General features: G+C 39.7%; 3 protein-coding genes across 4 annotated transcripts in view; 2 read left to right on the forward strand and 1 right to left on the reverse strand.

Annotated features, from left to right (window-relative positions):
* Positions 1 to 84: 84 nt before the first annotated feature.
* Positions 85 to 7,306, forward strand: mri1 (methylthioribose-1-phosphate isomerase 1). Its single transcript, XM_015053744.1, has 6 exons — positions 85 to 512; positions 2,498 to 2,721; positions 4,094 to 4,263; positions 4,341 to 4,517; positions 4,591 to 4,815; positions 6,967 to 7,306. Exons 1-6 carry the CDS (start codon positions 381 to 383, stop codon positions 7,098 to 7,100), a joined length of 1,062 nt encoding a protein of 353 aa, XP_014909230.1. The 5' UTR covers positions 85 to 380; the 3' UTR covers positions 7,101 to 7,306.
* A 5,692-nt stretch (positions 7,307 to 12,998) lies between these two features.
* cunh19orf53 (chromosome unknown C19orf53 homolog) lies at positions 12,999 to 13,884 on the forward strand. Its single transcript, XM_015053737.1, has 3 exons — positions 12,999 to 13,161; positions 13,431 to 13,486; positions 13,568 to 13,884. Exons 1-3 carry the CDS (start codon positions 13,071 to 13,073, stop codon positions 13,712 to 13,714), a joined length of 294 nt encoding a protein of 97 aa, XP_014909223.1. The 5' UTR covers positions 12,999 to 13,070; the 3' UTR covers positions 13,715 to 13,884.
* Positions 13,885 to 14,604: 720 nt separating this feature from the next.
* Positions 14,605 to 15,513, reverse strand: part of LOC106960585 (regulator of G-protein signaling 5) — a 40,125-nt gene continuing 39,216 nt past the window's right edge. For both annotated transcript variants that reach the window (XM_015053736.1, XM_015053735.1), the window contains 2 exons: positions 15,075 to 15,238; positions 14,605 to 14,997 (listed from right to left, as the gene is read on the reverse strand). In XM_015053736.1, coding sequence (XP_014909222.1) covers positions 14,830 to 14,997; positions 15,075 to 15,238 — 332 coding nt within the window. In that variant the 3' untranslated portion in view covers positions 14,605 to 14,829. The remainder of the gene's footprint in view (positions 14,998 to 15,074; positions 15,239 to 15,513) is intronic.

The following is a 15,513-nucleotide window of genomic DNA, read 5'->3' on the forward strand; positions in this document are numbered from 1 at the left end:
CTTCAGTTCCTGTCGGTGTGTGGAGGGTTCCAGTCCTGCCTTTAAATCTTTTTTTTTTTTGCTTCTTAACAGCCAAAAATTTTTTGCTTTTTTTTTTTTTTTTTTTTTTTTTCGTAGCAACACCGTCTCCTCCTCTTCCTCCCCGTCTTGCTACACTTGCCTCCCCCACCCCTCCACTCCTCTTCCTCCTCTCCTTGCGGCGCCTCCCGGGACTCTTCCTCCGCCAGGCCGCGGTCACTTCAGCGTGGATTCGTTCCGACACGGAGAGACTGTGTGTGTGTGTGGAAGAACCTGAACGTGATAAGAGCGTGCATATCCCCCTACCCCCTCCTTCACTTCCTCCTCCTCCTCCACTATCATCCTCCTTCATTTGTTCGGTCATGACGCTGGAAGCGATCCGCTACCGGTCCGGGTCTCTGCAGATCCTCAACCAGCTGCTGCTGCCACACCAGACCGTGTATGAAGACATCCGCTCCGTGCAGGGCGCCTACGAGGCCATCAAATCCATGAAGGTAGGCTCGCCTCGGTGCCTGCATGTGGCTGGTGTCGGCTCTTTTGTGCTCCCGCCGCCGCACACATGTGTCTCTGACGGCCTCTACCATATTTTATTGTTGTTGTTGTGCGTTCACCTGAAGCCGCAGCGTCCCCCGCTACCTGCCCTCCATTCATAGTTTTTTATTTTTATTTTTATTATTTGCGTTTATCGAGTGCTTTGAAGCCACACTTCTCCCTTTCTTTGGGAGAGATTATTGATGAATTATTAATGACCTTTGCCAGGGATTTTTTTTTTTTTTTTGTTCGCGTTTTGGTCCTGTGCTGCATTCAACGACGCCTCCAGCTGCTCCATTTCTGCGTTTTTGCATTCCCGAAATGTATAAAAATGCGACAGTAAATGCGTAACATAGAAGTTCCTGGAGATTTTTTATGAATTAAAGCGCAGCAGTTATTCACTCTTTTGTCTTTCCAGCTACACACACCGAGCAGGGAGTACTGGGGCTGATCCTGGGTGGGTGGAACCGCGGAGTGTGATAGGAGGTAGAAGTGATCTCACACAGGTGCATTTTTATAAATCAGAACGCCTTCAAAGAGTTCATGTCGGTATATCAGGTCGTTATCCGGAGGGTGACGTATTTGTGAAGATTTATTTCCGGTCGTTTTTGATGTCCGGGACAGATAATTAAAATATAACAGAGCCAGTAAATCATTTTTGATGTGATGCACACAGTATTGCTTATACATTCAATCACTGACGCCCTGCATAGGGACAGTAAGCCACAAAAGCACATTAATAAATGGATGTTTGGAGCGCTGTATATAATAAAGGTATCAAAAGGAAAGTTGAGTGGAAGGAAAAAAGTGCACCAGCGATAGGAATAACCACAGTTCTGGAGTAAAGTTTGAGGGAGCTTCTCAAGGTGTGGAGAGCCTCGACATGTCAAGGACATTACTACTGCATTACTAAATGGCGAAGGGAGAGAAATGACCAAACTGTGACTCGGTGGCCTAATTAATTTTTTCAGAGGAGAGTATATCTTGTATTTAATTTTAAATTTAGCTCCCAGAGTCTGGAGGTTTGGGACACGGACTTTCTCAGTGATCCTGAAATTTAAGTATTTAAAACGACAACAAAAAATACTGATTTATTGTTCTTATATTATCTACATTGAATTTTGGATATTAACTCGCTATAAGCCACAATCATCCAAACTAATTGAAATAAAACCTTGAACTATGTCATCCTGTGAGTAGTGAGTGTATGACTTTTGCTTTTTGAGTTGAATAACTAAAGTTAATTAACTTATTGTGTATGTGCTAATTTATTGAGAGGTCTAACTAGTATGGTCTCCTAAACTGCCAAAATTATCTACTATGTTCGTCATTTATCTACGTAATGTTAGATAAATGATGTCTTAACCTTTGAACATGCTGACATAAAGGAGTATTAGATGAAATGGCCACATGAATAGTAATTGGAAAGACCCCAAATGTAATTCTGTTTCACTGGGTTGGCAACCTGGACTAAAAATGCCACATTATCGCAGCCTTAACAGGACTAAAAACAAAACTGTATAAAACAATCTGGTTGCTCATATGTTATTTGCGTAGCTTCTCCTGGTAATTTAAAATGTATAACAGTGTTATACATTTGGTATAAATTTGGTATAAATTTATGTGACTTAAGCAAAAAAAAAAAAAAAAAACATGAGGATTAAAAACCCACTAATTATAGTTTTAAATGCTTATTATGCAGGATGTCAGTGTTTTTTTGTTTGTTTGTTTGTTTTTTTTTACCATAATGGAGTAAAACTGGGAGCTGATTTTAGCTTTTATCAGTCGATCTCTCTGCTGCTTGGCTAGCCTGCATTCTGCTGCTTTTACAGACATGCTAACTGTAGCTTCAAAACGGTAGTGACAGATTTTCCGATCGCCCCCGCTGCCTCTCTGACCAACACGTCTCGGGCTCGGCGTGACCACCGACCTCTCCCTCCCTGTCCAGGTGCGCGGCGCTCCAGCCATCGCCATCGTGGGCTGCCTCAGCCTGGCTGTGGAGCTGCGGGCGGGCGCTGGGGGCGACGACCCCGTGACCTTCATCAGGGAGTCTCTGTGTCACCTCACTTCAGCCAGGCCCACCGCCGTCAACATGGGCCGAGCCGCCCGCGAGCTGATGGAGTTCGCCGAGAACGAGAGCATGGAGAAGAACTCGGAGCAGCTCAGGGACAGGTGGGCAGGCGGACGAGTCCGTCAACGCGCAAAAACCTGATGTTCCTACGTTGAGTCCCTGTTCTGCTGCTGATCGTTTTCTGTGGCGATTTCTTAGGAACTATTGTAAAGTTAGGTGGTCTGTAAACACTCCAACCTGATATCTGCCCTCATAGTCTGCTGCAGAGTTGAGCTCCACTCAAAATCCAAATAAATGGAAGCTTGTCCTACAAGATGGCGGCCTTGGCGAGCCAACGTCACTCTGAGCTGTGAAAACACAAGGAGGGCATTAGTGAAGAAAAATCCAGATTTTCCCAAAAAAATTTGATCTTAAAGCAACAAAAAATTGATGAATTGGTTTAGTAATAGTGTTTAATTTCCCTTTGGTATGATAAAGTATTTTTAAATTGAACTGAAATCGGTTTTTATCACCCAGCCCTACTTAACACTTGAACAGAAAAACCCTTCAGGATACTGAAAATCTGCAAAAATAAAACCTGAAATCACATCGCACTGCTTTTGTGTGAAACCAGCAGAATTTAACTTCAGTGTGAAATTATTCGACTCCAGCTTTCACCTTCCTGGATTCTCCTGAAGTAGCTGCTGCTGCTTTAACACACTCGCTCATTCAGCACCAGCTCCAGGTGTGGGTTTGGGGGAAAAAAAAAAAAAACTGTTAATGTTATCAGATTTCTTTTTTTTTTAGAGCGCAAATTGGTAGCTGTGAGCATTACACTTGCCATGAGAAGAAATTTGTAATTGCCACAGGAAATGTCAGCTGCAGATTGTTTGTAGACAACAGCACATCAGGTTTGCCTCAGTTAGAAAAATAAAAATCACTCTTTCTCCCTTCGTTTGCTGGTAAATCCATTCCAATTATTTTACAGATGCATTTTTGTCTCACGAATCCCTTGTAATTGTGTCGTTGCAAGCAGTTTGTGCTGCTTTGTGTCAAACGGGTATTTGTGAAGGACGGTGGTCATGTGGAACCATTTTTAGTAGTAACTATTTCACCTGCAGTAGCTAGTAACCACAACACTGAAGCAGTTTTGAGGTTTTTGTGAGGGGAGGAAAGTCTAGTTAAGTGCTTGTCTTGTTTTGTTTTTTGTAGGAAAGGGATGTTATTTATCATAGATCCAAAACTTGAAAAAAGGTGTTGCACATTTGCTGTATTAAAAGAGCAGACTCTAGTTTTCAAATTCTTTTAGACTCTGTTGGACAAATTTACTCTCTTATTAAAACAGGATTTGGCTAACTTTCTTTCAAAACACTCTGGATAGAGCAAAGTCGACTTTTCAGTAAAAGACTGGATAAATTATTATTAAGGTTTGGTTGTAAAAAGACGAATTTGTTACTTTGCACTAAATATTTTCCATACACTTTCACCCTGCAGTGTCATCTCCTGGATCGAAGACATGCTGGAGCGCGACGTCAACGACAACAGGAAGATCGGCAACTACGGAGCCCAGCACATTCTGTCGGGCGTCCCGAGGGACTCTGTCACCATCCTCACGCACTGCAACACCGGGTCGCTGGCCACGGCCGGATACGGGACGGCGCTCGGTGAGAGGGGAGCTTCGGATCCGACGGGAGGGCAGACTGTGGACGTTTCCGTCTCTTAACGGCGGTTCTGTGTGCAGGCGTGGTGAGGAGCCTCCACGCCCTGGGCCGGCTGAAGCGCGTGTACTGCACGGAGACGAGGCCGTACAACCAGGGCTCCAGGCTGACGGCGTACGAGGCGGTCGCAGAGGGCATCCCTGCCACGCTCATCACGGACAGCATGGCGGCCCTCACCATGAGGGAAATGGACATCACAGGTAGGGACTCTCGAGGACGCCGTCTTTCATCCCATGACATCTCACCGACTTTTTTTTTGTCCTCCTCTCTCAGCTGTGGTGGTGGGTGCTGACCGAGTCGTCGCTAACGGTGACACAGCCAACAAGGTGGGCACGTACCAGCTGGCCATCGCCGCAAAGCACCATGGGATCCCTTTCTACGTGGCTGCACCCAGCACGTCGTGCGACCTGAGCCTCGAGAGTGGCCGGGACATCATCATCGAAGTGCGGCCCCCTGAGGAGCTCACCAGTATAAACGGAGTCCCCATTGCGGCGCCCGGTAGGAAACATTAACATCTCAACTTATACGGGACAGGAAAATTCAGTTAACAGGCTGTCCTTAAGTCTTTAATTAATGTATCTGAAATTAAGGCCTTAAAATGTCTTTAATTCATTTTTTAAAAAGAAGTTAGCCCTTCACATGTTAATCACAGGTCTTAAATTCTGTCTTACTTTCATATAATCTATGTTTTTCTGTCGCAGGACTTTTTCTGTCAGGAAAACGTTTGAGTCGCACTCAGACATCTTCAATGCGTTTGTTACTCGAGACGGTTGAAGCTATCAATAACTAGCTGCTAACATACTCTTGCTAGCTAGCTGGCGTCCTTCGCTTCTTTGCAAATTTATCGGCACTTGGCTAGATGGATTTCGTACATTTCTGTGGAGATGCAGGTCTGAAATTCCATTCGTAACTGCATTTAAAATGTCTTAAAGTCTGAAATTTGAGTTGGTGAAACCTGGTTAAATGTAAAGTTTCTCCACAGTCCTGACAAAAAGATGGAGTTTGCTTTTATGTTGGTATGTGTCGAAAACCATGAAGGGGAAGAAATACTGAAAAAGAAAAGTTGCTTTTTAAAGGATAAAATCTGATTCTAATGAAGGCAGCAGTTTCCACCTTGATTTATCAGTTGGACATTTTTTCCTTGATTTGTTAAACATTTTTAGCAAACTGTTGCATTTTAACCATCAAACTACAGGATTTTGACTTGCTGACACTGAATCGAAAACATCAAACAAAGCGCCAAAAACGCTGTTCTCAGGAAGTTTGGCCTTAAAAGCTAAAAGAAAATTCACAAACTGCATTTAGTCTGGGATAAGCTGGAGCTCAGTCTTTTCATGCCGATGTCTCAGACTTTGAAACGTCTCCACAGTTGAGTCGAGACTGGGGCGTTTTTGTGCCGAGTTGCAGACAAAGCAAATGCGTTGATTAGGTTGAGCACTAATGAGGTCCTTGGAGGCAAAGTCTGTGAGACGGGAATGTTGTTGTTTTTTTTTTTTTTTCTTTAGGTGAACTGAGGACAAACGATTCAATTTATTACTTTCTCATTATGCTTCACTGACATAATGCACCAGTCTCAATAAGGACGACAGACTGTGAGTGGCAGATTAGTGCTTCTTCATTTCTGAGCTCTTTATCTTTTCTGACAGCCATGTTACAGTTACAGTTTTAAAATTATTTCAAAATAATGGTTTGACATAAATGCAGTTCTTGTCAGCCATTGGTCAGTATCTGATTGCATGAAACAATATCATGTTACTTCTGTTTTTACACAATTATTTAAAAGGCATTACGGGATCTAGTTGTTTTTACGTAGAATAGAAGACTTATAGCTGAAAAACTTCAATGTTACTACAGCTATGTTGTGTACCACTGTCAACAGAGGAGGGAGGGGTCTTGTAGTTGGCAAGCCAACACAGCAGCATTCTGGGATTTGTAGTATTAGCGGTCCATGCACCGTCTACCTGCAGACATTGGGAATAATCTAATGGGTGAAAAATAAATAAGTCTTTTCCTATGCAGTATATCATAATCCATAAATATCAATGCTGTTTCAGTTTTAGAGGAGCCTGTCAAGCTTAATTTTATTTTATCTACTTAAAAAAACAATAGAAAGACCAGTAGTGATTTATTTTTCATATTTGAAAACTTTCAGGTTTTCTTGCCACATTTTTGAAACCTTTACCTAAGAGCGTTCTCTGTTTTTTTGTTTTTGTTTTCTTTTCTTAAGAATAATCAGCAGTTGTGTACTGAGTACAATAGACATCCCACTGTTGCCAACTTAGCAACTTTTTTGCTATATTTAGCAACTTTTCATACTCCAATAAAATGGTATCAATCGACTTTTCGGATACAGTTTCGGATGAGAATCCAAGTTGAAACCCCTCGACATTTTTTCCCATTTACGTCTTTTGTTTTACCTGTCCTAAGGACTACAGGAGGAAGTTAGCCAGTCACTAAATCTCAGAACAACGTTCCTGTAAACGATCTCAAACGAAGGAACTCGAACCAAGTGCAGGAAAGACTGGCAATGCGTAAGAAGAGCAGACATCTAAGTTAACCTAACGGGTCTTTAATTAATCTAACAGGGTCTTTAATTGTATGCTCCATTTAAAAAACATCAAAATAACAACCACCTTTTCCTGACTGCAGGTATCGAGGTGTGGAACCCGGCGTTTGACGTGACGCCTCACCAGCTCATCACCGGAGGCATCATCACCGAGCTGGGGGTCTTCCTCCCGTCGGAGCTCCAGGCAGCGCTCACCGGCCGCCTCACCGCTCTCTAAGGCGAGCTCCCAGCGCCCCCTGCTGGCTCCGGTGCACCACTGCACACTCACGTCACGCTCTTCTAAAAGACACTCTTGTCTTCACTGAGGGTGCACAGTTTGTGGTTTTACTTTGGTTTTAATCAATGCACAGTCACTGTAACGTGTCAGTGGTGCACTGTCTGAAAATCTTTAGTCTCTCTGCCAGCCGCAAACAAAATCGAAAACAAACGAACAAAAAAAAAAAAGGAGATTTTTTTCACTGCAGGGAGTTGAGAAGACATCTGCAGTCTCTCCTTACTTTTAAATCCTTTTTCTGTCATCTTCACGTCTCACTTTATTCCACGATTCATTTTCTGTTTGTTTTTTTTTTCTTTTCTTCCTTTTCAAGTCTTTTGAAACAGCTTCTGCAGCCAACAGCGCTCAACAGCTGGACACAGTTTAATTCAATTTGGCAAAATAAGCTTCTAGAGTCATAGTTGAGGAAAGAAGTAAAATAGAAATAAAAAATATAAAAAAAAACAAGGACACGACGTTTTCCATAACATATCAGTCGTGATTTCCAGAATGCTGCTACCTACTTGTAAATATCTATTCCCTGCCGGTAGTGTAAATATGTAGAAAACTAACCTCTGCTAGTAAAAAAAAAAAAAAAAAAGGTACTGCTATTTTAACCAAAAATATGGTTACCTAAAATCAAATTTGCCACTTAAAATGTTATATTAACATTTAATTTCAGTTATTCAGTGTAGAACTTTTTCACTATAACTAATTGAAATTAAAGATCGTAGATGTTTATAAACAGCCTTTCTTGGTAAAGTAATTTTTTTTTTTTTTTTTTTTTTCTTTTTAACCAGTGCGTTTAGATATTTGAACCAATCGGCTGAAGCCTTTTACAGGACATGGCTGTATTTATACCTCACTTCATGTCTTCATCTCACTGACTGTACTGTATTATATCACACATGTATACTTGCATAATACCTATAAACACACACACACACGTGTCCTGACAGACGACTCTACTCTAGAGACACAAACACTCTGAGCCTGGGGCTTTTTTTGATATAATCCTAACTTTTTAAAGGAATAGTTCACTCTAAAATGGAGGTCTTGGTTCACTACCACTTCACCTGCATCTTCTTGTCAAATATTATTCGATTATTACTCGTGAATTATGTGCAGTCAGTTTTTTTTTTTTACTTGGTAGCAAAAAAAGAGAGAAAACAGCGACCTATGGCTTTAATCTTAATTTTGTTCACTGGTTTCTGTCTTTCAGCATAGTTTTGTACTTTAATGCCATTTCTCTGTTACTCTTTATCATTAGACTTTTATTTTTAATGCAAGGTTCTAGTACGAGTAAAGATGGACAGATTAGTCATTTTCTTCAGTTCATTAAGGTCTGACCTGCCAATTTCAGTTCTTACTGGTTATTTTTAACTTTCTAAAGACTATAAAAAATAAAAATGTAAAAACCTCTGAAAAATTTGTATTTTCAGAAAACTTAGATTTTAATCCAATTAAAATTGAAGCAATTATCAGCATTTATTCGTCAAAGCTGATATTCCTTAACCTTTTATCTGATTTTAATTAGTCTAAAGAGAGAACTTCTGTGAATGGACGTTCTTTTTGTTTGCATTTATAAACAGAAAATGATGAAATATTCTAATAAATGGATGTCTGATGGGCAGATCCACAGGACATTTTGGGTTTAGGTGCCCAGCAGCCCGTAAGCGCTTCGACTGGAATCAAACCCACAACCGTCTGAATGCGAGTCGACTGCGTTCTTGTTGGAAACGGATAAAAAGAAAACTTTTTGAGTCACCAAACAAGTAATGGATCATTTGAAATGAAAACACACCCTGGAGCTAACATGTAGCAATTTCCTCTATGGCCAATGAAGTAAGTAATAATAAAGAAAAATACTTTGTTGGATTTAATGAAGTGTTGAAACAAGTTTTTTTTTTGTTGTTGTTGTTTTTGGGTGTTCGAGCTGTCGAGCAGAGGAAAAATAGTCAGATTGTGGCAAATTAATTCAATAAGCTAATGTTGCCTTTACAAATTACTAACAAGCATGATTAATCAAGATTAAATTTGAATGCAGTTTAATGGAAAATAAATGTTACTTCCTGTTCCTTTAATACAGGAATCGGATCTCTGCTTTAATACATTTTCACTAATCTGGCCACACCGACTGTAGAGCCGATGGAGAACAGAAAGCAGGTGTGAGTGGTAGATGCCTCCGTCTTTATGTGGCCGTGAACTTTTCCTTAAAACGTTTCCTTATTTTTTGTTTTGTTTTTCCTTTGCAGTATTTGTAAAAAAACAAAAACAAAAAAAAGCATTGCAGCCAACACAGAAACGCCATCTGCAGTCTGAATGTAAAGCCTCTCTCTCTTTCCGCCCGACAAGTTTCAGTCGGCGGGCTTCAGACTCTCGGTCACTTCTTGCCTTTCTTGTTCCCTTCAGAATGTGCTTCAGCTGTTTGGATTCAACCCGCCTCTTAAATTTAACTGATGTTTTTTTTTTTTTTGAAGTCATGTACAAGTCTAAACCTGACGGTGTGAAGCATGAAAAAAAAAAAGAAGATCTTTTCCATAGTTATTGTACGATATGTTTAGGCTTGGCATATTTTCGACAACTTAAGATCACGTAGCGCTGATATCGTATAGAAAAGTTAGAGAGATTTGGTAAAGATATATTTACAAATTTTCTAATTTTGTATTTGGCAAAAACAGTGAGTGCATAATATTTGCTGACTTTAGTCAATTTTGAGCCTAATTTACTGTGTTCACCTTAACATGAGACCTAAAGATCTCTGAACCCAGCAACTTACCCGACATGCATATATAGATATTTTTAGCGGTTATTCAGAAGTGGTTGCAAGTTTTCCCCGCTCCAAGAGCGATTCGGGTGCTGAGAAATCCTTTGACGTGTTCAGCTGATGCTGCAGTTCCTACCTCCCCCAAAACGCTGCTTGGTGTTGACAGAGAGGTCAAGAGTTTCACATAACGTGTGCTCAAAGGTCATAAGAATCAAACAAAGTGGGGAAAATGAGGAAATTTGGGGTCGGCTTCAATTTCAGATTCAGTATCGTCTCCACGCATATGAAACACTGCAGGAATGAAACGTTTTTCTGGTAGGCTGCATTTGTAATTGGGCGGGGGGTTTTGTGCATATAATCAGTTTTAATGCATCAAAGTCAGGGAGGATGAAATGAGGATAAATAAAATCTATCACTTACCGCCTGTCAGCCATTTTGTTTCTTCAGGAAGGTTAAATTTTTTTTAAACAATTTGGTTAATTTTCTGAGCTTTTGTCTCCGTGTGTGCCACTGTGATGTAGTTTATAGAAGAGGGGGGAAAATGATATATATAAATATATATACGAGAGGTCAAACCCTACAAAGTGAAGCTTTTATTTTAACAGCTTGTGCTACCTTTGTCTAATTGATCGCTAAAAGGAAAAATGTGGCTTCACTTATTTCTTGCTTGTATTTTTGCAAATGATTTGAACACTGCAAATCATGTCAGAGCAATTATTAGATATATTTTCCCTTAAGATCTCAACATATCTGAAAGAGGCTGTGGGAAAGATGCTTTCAACCCGCAGGAGCTTTTATTTTTTATGTCCAAACATAATGTCAGCTATCTAAGAAAGCTTTTCCTTTCAAAAAAAAAAAAAAAAAAAAGAAATAACCCTTCCTCTAAGTTTGCTAAAAGTTGTGTTGATAGTGGACTTTTGTATTGAAAACCAGCCCACTGTATCGCTACAGGAAGACCAGGATCAATGGCTTCATTAATGATTAACACAACATACTTTAGACAATCAGTCTGTTGCTGTTTCACTACACACAACTGGAAAAAGTTTTGACTACATGTGAGCATTATATTATTTAAAAAAAAAATGAAAGAGGGGGGGAAAACCTCTAGACCATAACCCTAATAGTGTACATTTCTACTGTTTCCATATTAACTTGCAACTTTAATTCACAGTTTTTTAATCCAAAAAAAAAAGATGAGGAAAAAAAATCCATTGTTATTCACTGTATCCATCACCTGATTGATTATATATTAGAAAACTGTAAAGTTGTCTCACTGCGTTTTTCTCTCCCGTTAAACCTCGGCACATAGAGTTGGGTCACAATGCGAGCGTAGAAAACTTCTAAGCAAAAGCTTGTTTTCTGTTCAAGACACGTTTTCTGGGGCGTTTCTATGACGATGCTCCACACGTATGTAGCAGCTATGAGGCCATCAGATCCGTCGCAAACAAACCCGTGTCTTTTTCTTTTGTAAGCGGTACAAGGTCTCCTCTCTGTCTGTCCACAATAATTATACCCGTCTCACTGTGGTCTGTTTTTCATTTCCTGGTTCTCATCGTGACTCTGTGTGAGTAGGCCATCGGAGCGCCATGCTGGGGAGGCCTCCTCAGTCAAACGCACTACCTCTCAAGCGCCAGGCTGCAGCAGAGCGAGCCGATTCGAACAAAACAAATCTGGACTGAAAGTCTGATCGGATCTTTATCCCAAAGTGAAGTGTAATTTTGTGGCTAGATTCTGAATCAACTGGACTTTAGGCTAGATTTCCTTTTTTTTATTTTTAAACATGTCCTGAAGCTGCGTCAGTACATTGCAGTGTTTGATAGATACACCGAGATGTCCTGGTGCCAAAAATCCATAGTTTCCACGCTGACTTCACTGATTTTAAAGTAGCTGCTCTTGTGTTACAAAAAAAGGAATTAAAATAGATGGAGTGTTGTTCAGATGGCCTCTTTAAGTGCAAGTTTTTCATTATTGATAATCACTTGATCTCTGTTTACGTTTGTAACGTGGAAATGGTTCCAAATTGGATTCTTCTTTTTTATATATAAATATATATATACATATATGAATATAAGGCTGTCATGAATGAAGAGATTTCTCTTTCACATCAATACAGAAAAAGAATAAAACCTCAGTGAAATGGCATATTCTCCCTTGTCTTTTTTTTCCTGACAGTCAAAATTAAATTCACAAACGGGTACCAGAAGGACTGCATACTTGTGCATGCCAAACTCAAAAAAAAAAAAAAAAAAGTTGAAAACAGTTGTTTCCTTCTACTTTAAAGTTATGCACCACTTTGTCAGTCTTTTAAATAAATCCCAATAAAATACATTGAACTTTGTGGTTGTAATGTAAAAAGATGTCTAGAGTTATGAATATGTCTACAAGAGACTCTGTGTTAGAGTTTAAAAGACATGTTGCTTCAACCATTCAACTGAAATATCAACTTTTAAGTGGAAAAAGTAAGGAAACAGTCAGCTTTAGGAAAAGTAACTGCTAATGTGTATAGTTACCATTTGCTTAAAGAAACAAATGGTACAGATCCTTAATCAATACTTTAGTGACTGGTTTTCAGTTTTAAAAAGTCAAGTTTTGTAGTGCAGATTTACAATATTCATGCTAAGGTACTAAATGAAGCAAACATGTTGGTGTCTTTGTTCTCACACAGTGGTGTTTACCTTGAAACTTTACTGATGCAGATTTTCTCTGTTGTTGAGTCATAATTTCTGAAAACAGAGAGATCTTACTCTGGTTGTATTTGTCTGATATTAAAATTTGTTTAATCTCAAACATTTAAGGGTGACAAAAAGCAAAAATGGAAGGAATAACCAACATACCTCTCAGTATGTTCCTCACCCGTTCAGTTCACTGTTCATCAGACAGCATTCATACCGATGATTGCTTGGGCTATAACATTTCTGTATACATATAATTAAAAAAATAATAATAATCTAAATAAAAAATTTAAATACATCATCCAACAGTTAGTTTTGTTTGTTTGTTTGTTTGGGGAGTTTTTTCGAGAAAAGAGCAGAAAACTCTAAACCCTGGGATTTGAATATCTCCTGTGTGACGCTAACTAACCAGCAGGGGGCGGTAACCGAACAAAGACGGACGTAAAGCGCCACGCTGTGACACGAAGAAGGAGTTTGTGTTCTTTCTGCGTAAAAATGGCTCAAGGCTCAAAGAAATTTAAGGCTCAGCGTCCTGGAGGGTCCAAGAAACACCAACAAAACAAACAAAAAGGACCGAAGAAAGGAGGTATGACTCTGTTGTTTCAATACTTCTTTTATTTTAGGTCTGGTAAGTGAAAAAGAACCGGAAATGAACTAAACATGTGACCAAACACGTTGTGTTAAGTGTAACAGACGGTCTCTGTGACCTGTATTTGTTTTAAACAGTTTATACAGTTGATATTACTCTTATTAGCTTATTGGTAAAGGCATGTAGGATGTTACCCTCTTATACTGAAAAGCAAACAGTAATTCAACATAACGATGTTCACCTACATCCTTATATTTCTTCTAAAGGGAGGATTATCGCACCCAAGAAGGCTCAAGTGGTTCAGCAACAGAAGCTAAAGAAGGTGAGAACATTCTTCAGTGTAAACATTTTGATCTCACTGAGGTTTCTTAAACTTTCATTTTAATTCTGCCGTTCCCTGAAGGGTCTGGAGGTTGCTATCAGGAACAAGATTGAGCAGGAAGTGACCCAGAAGGCCAGCTCCTCCCTCCACAAGCCCCTGGCTGTTGTTAAAGGTGCTGAGGGGAAAGGAAAGTCCGCTGCTGCCCGCCCTGGAACCAGCTCCAAATAAGAACCACCACCGCCCGGGTCTCATCAGGTTATGGACTTTAATGGAACCTCTGCTGGGGCTGCAGAGAATTCATTCAAACACAGTGTTTGCTGTTTTATGTTCAGCGTGGTTCCATTTCCCTTCAGTCACTTTATAGTGTTTGTACAATAAAAAAAAAAAGGTGAGATAAATGTTTTGTGCTTTTGTTTTCCGTATTTGTTTTCAGCCTGGATATTTAGATGTTTACAGAAACGAACCTGCACAAGTACATGATCTGTACCTGAAGCTAAAATCAGGTACAGATTATAATAAAGAAGAATGACCTCTGATGGTAAACCAGCGATATGGCTGAAAAAAATTTATCACCATATATGATACATTCATCATATAATCGTGATATATGGAATTCATATCAGTTAATGTTAATTATTGATTAGCAGTATTTCATAGGTTTAAAACCTTTCCTGTTTTATCCAAAGTTTTCACTGTCTTTTTTTTTTATTATTATTTTTAAGCAGTTATGAGGCACAGTGGCGAAACATGAAACTGCTGCTGCAAGTTACTCAACGGGTTGTTGCTAAGCAACCAAAGAGTGAGAGAGTTAGTTGATGCCACCACTCTTGCTTAGCTTAGGTTGAGCAGCTAAAGCCTTTCCTCAGCCTACATCCCCCATCCAGTTCTGGCTCCGAGTTCTGTGAAATGACTGAAAAATCTGACATGTTATCTACTGAAATTAATCTCGTGTCTATCGCTGTATATATATGTATGTTATTGGATTATTGCCCAGTCCTAACCTGTGTTAAAACTTAATATATCTGAAATGTTATATTTGCAATTCTATCAAATTAAAATTTATTTTGGCAAGTGTATCTATTCAGTAATGTTGAATAAATCACAAGATGGCTCATTCAGAGATTTATATAACCCACTCTTTATTTCAGTCTTTGTAAATGTTAGTAGCTTATGCAGTGCAGAGGGGGAAGTATTTTTTATTTTTTTGCATCTACATTTAAGCATTATAATTATTATGCTACTGTTTCTGTTGCATGACTAAACATGTTGCTAAAATAAATTGCACATTACAGTCAAGTCCAGCAGAAAAGATCAGTTTCTGAAGCCGTTCTCAGCTAGGAAGCTTAATAAGCCTTGATGGCCTCTGCACAGTGGTGAGAGCGGAGAAACCGAGGGAAGGAGTCCTTGGCCATCAGGCTGTAGATCCTCTGCTGTGCTAGGTTGAAAGTGTCGGCACACAGCGAGTCCATCATGCTCAGCAGAGCCTCACGGGTCTCGGCATCCAGGTTCACCTGAGATGGACGAAAAACTGGAGGTCAAAACAGGCTTGAAGATTCATAAATTTTTGGCGCTGCGCTCCTTCACTGACTTCCAGTGGAGCATCAGGGTTGATGAACTGGTTGTAGATGCTGCTGGCTTTGGTCTTCTGCATGTTTGAAGGGGAAACCCTGTAGTCCTCACAGGCCAGCCAGAATTCCAGGTTCTCCTCGCTGAACTCTGAACGCAGGAACCCTCGAAACGCCTGAAGACCGACTGAAAGGACAGTGACGCAGTTATGTAGAGGCAGCAGCATCAAGAAGGCATCGACCTGGAGGGAAAGCTTCCACAGACTGTTGTCGAAGGTAAGAGTCATTTTATATTTTCATTTAATGTTTAATCATTATACCATCAGACAAACCACAATATAAAGTTATATTCTAGCATTTTAAATACCAAAATAGCAAAATCAGGCCTATATATATATATATATATATATATATATATATATATATATATATATATATATATATATTTAAAAAAATACTTCT

Source organism: Poecilia latipinna, unplaced genomic scaffold (assembly GCF_001443285.1).
Source record: "Poecilia latipinna isolate Pla-1442-1.1 unplaced genomic scaffold, P_latipinna-1.0 Scaffold1200, whole genome shotgun sequence".
In the NCBI taxonomy this organism is placed as follows: Eukaryota; Metazoa; Chordata; class Actinopteri; order Cyprinodontiformes; family Poeciliidae; genus Poecilia; species Poecilia latipinna.

Bases quoted from the DNA above. Each gene is read 5' to 3' on its own strand.
- mri1 (XM_015053744.1), top strand. From the start codon at position 381: ATGACGCTGGAAGCGATCCGCTACCGGTCCGGGTCTCTGCAGATCCTC. The intron at 4,264-4,340 runs GTGAGAGGGGAG...TTCTGTGTGCAG, and splicing joins CGGATACGGGACGGCGCTCG to GCGTGGTGAGGAGCCTCCAC. The intron at 4,816-6,966 runs GTAGGAAACATT...TCCTGACTGCAG, and splicing joins AGTCCCCATTGCGGCGCCCG to GTATCGAGGTGTGGAACCCG.
- cunh19orf53 (XM_015053737.1), top strand. From the start codon at position 13,071: ATGGCTCAAGGCTCAAAGAAATTTAAGGCTCAGCGTCCTGGAGGGTCC. The intron at 13,162-13,430 runs GTATGACTCTGT...TTTCTTCTAAAG, and splicing joins AAAAGGACCGAAGAAAGGAG to GGAGGATTATCGCACCCAAG. The intron at 13,487-13,567 runs GTGAGAACATTC...CGTTCCCTGAAG, and splicing joins AGCAACAGAAGCTAAAGAAG to GGTCTGGAGGTTGCTATCAG.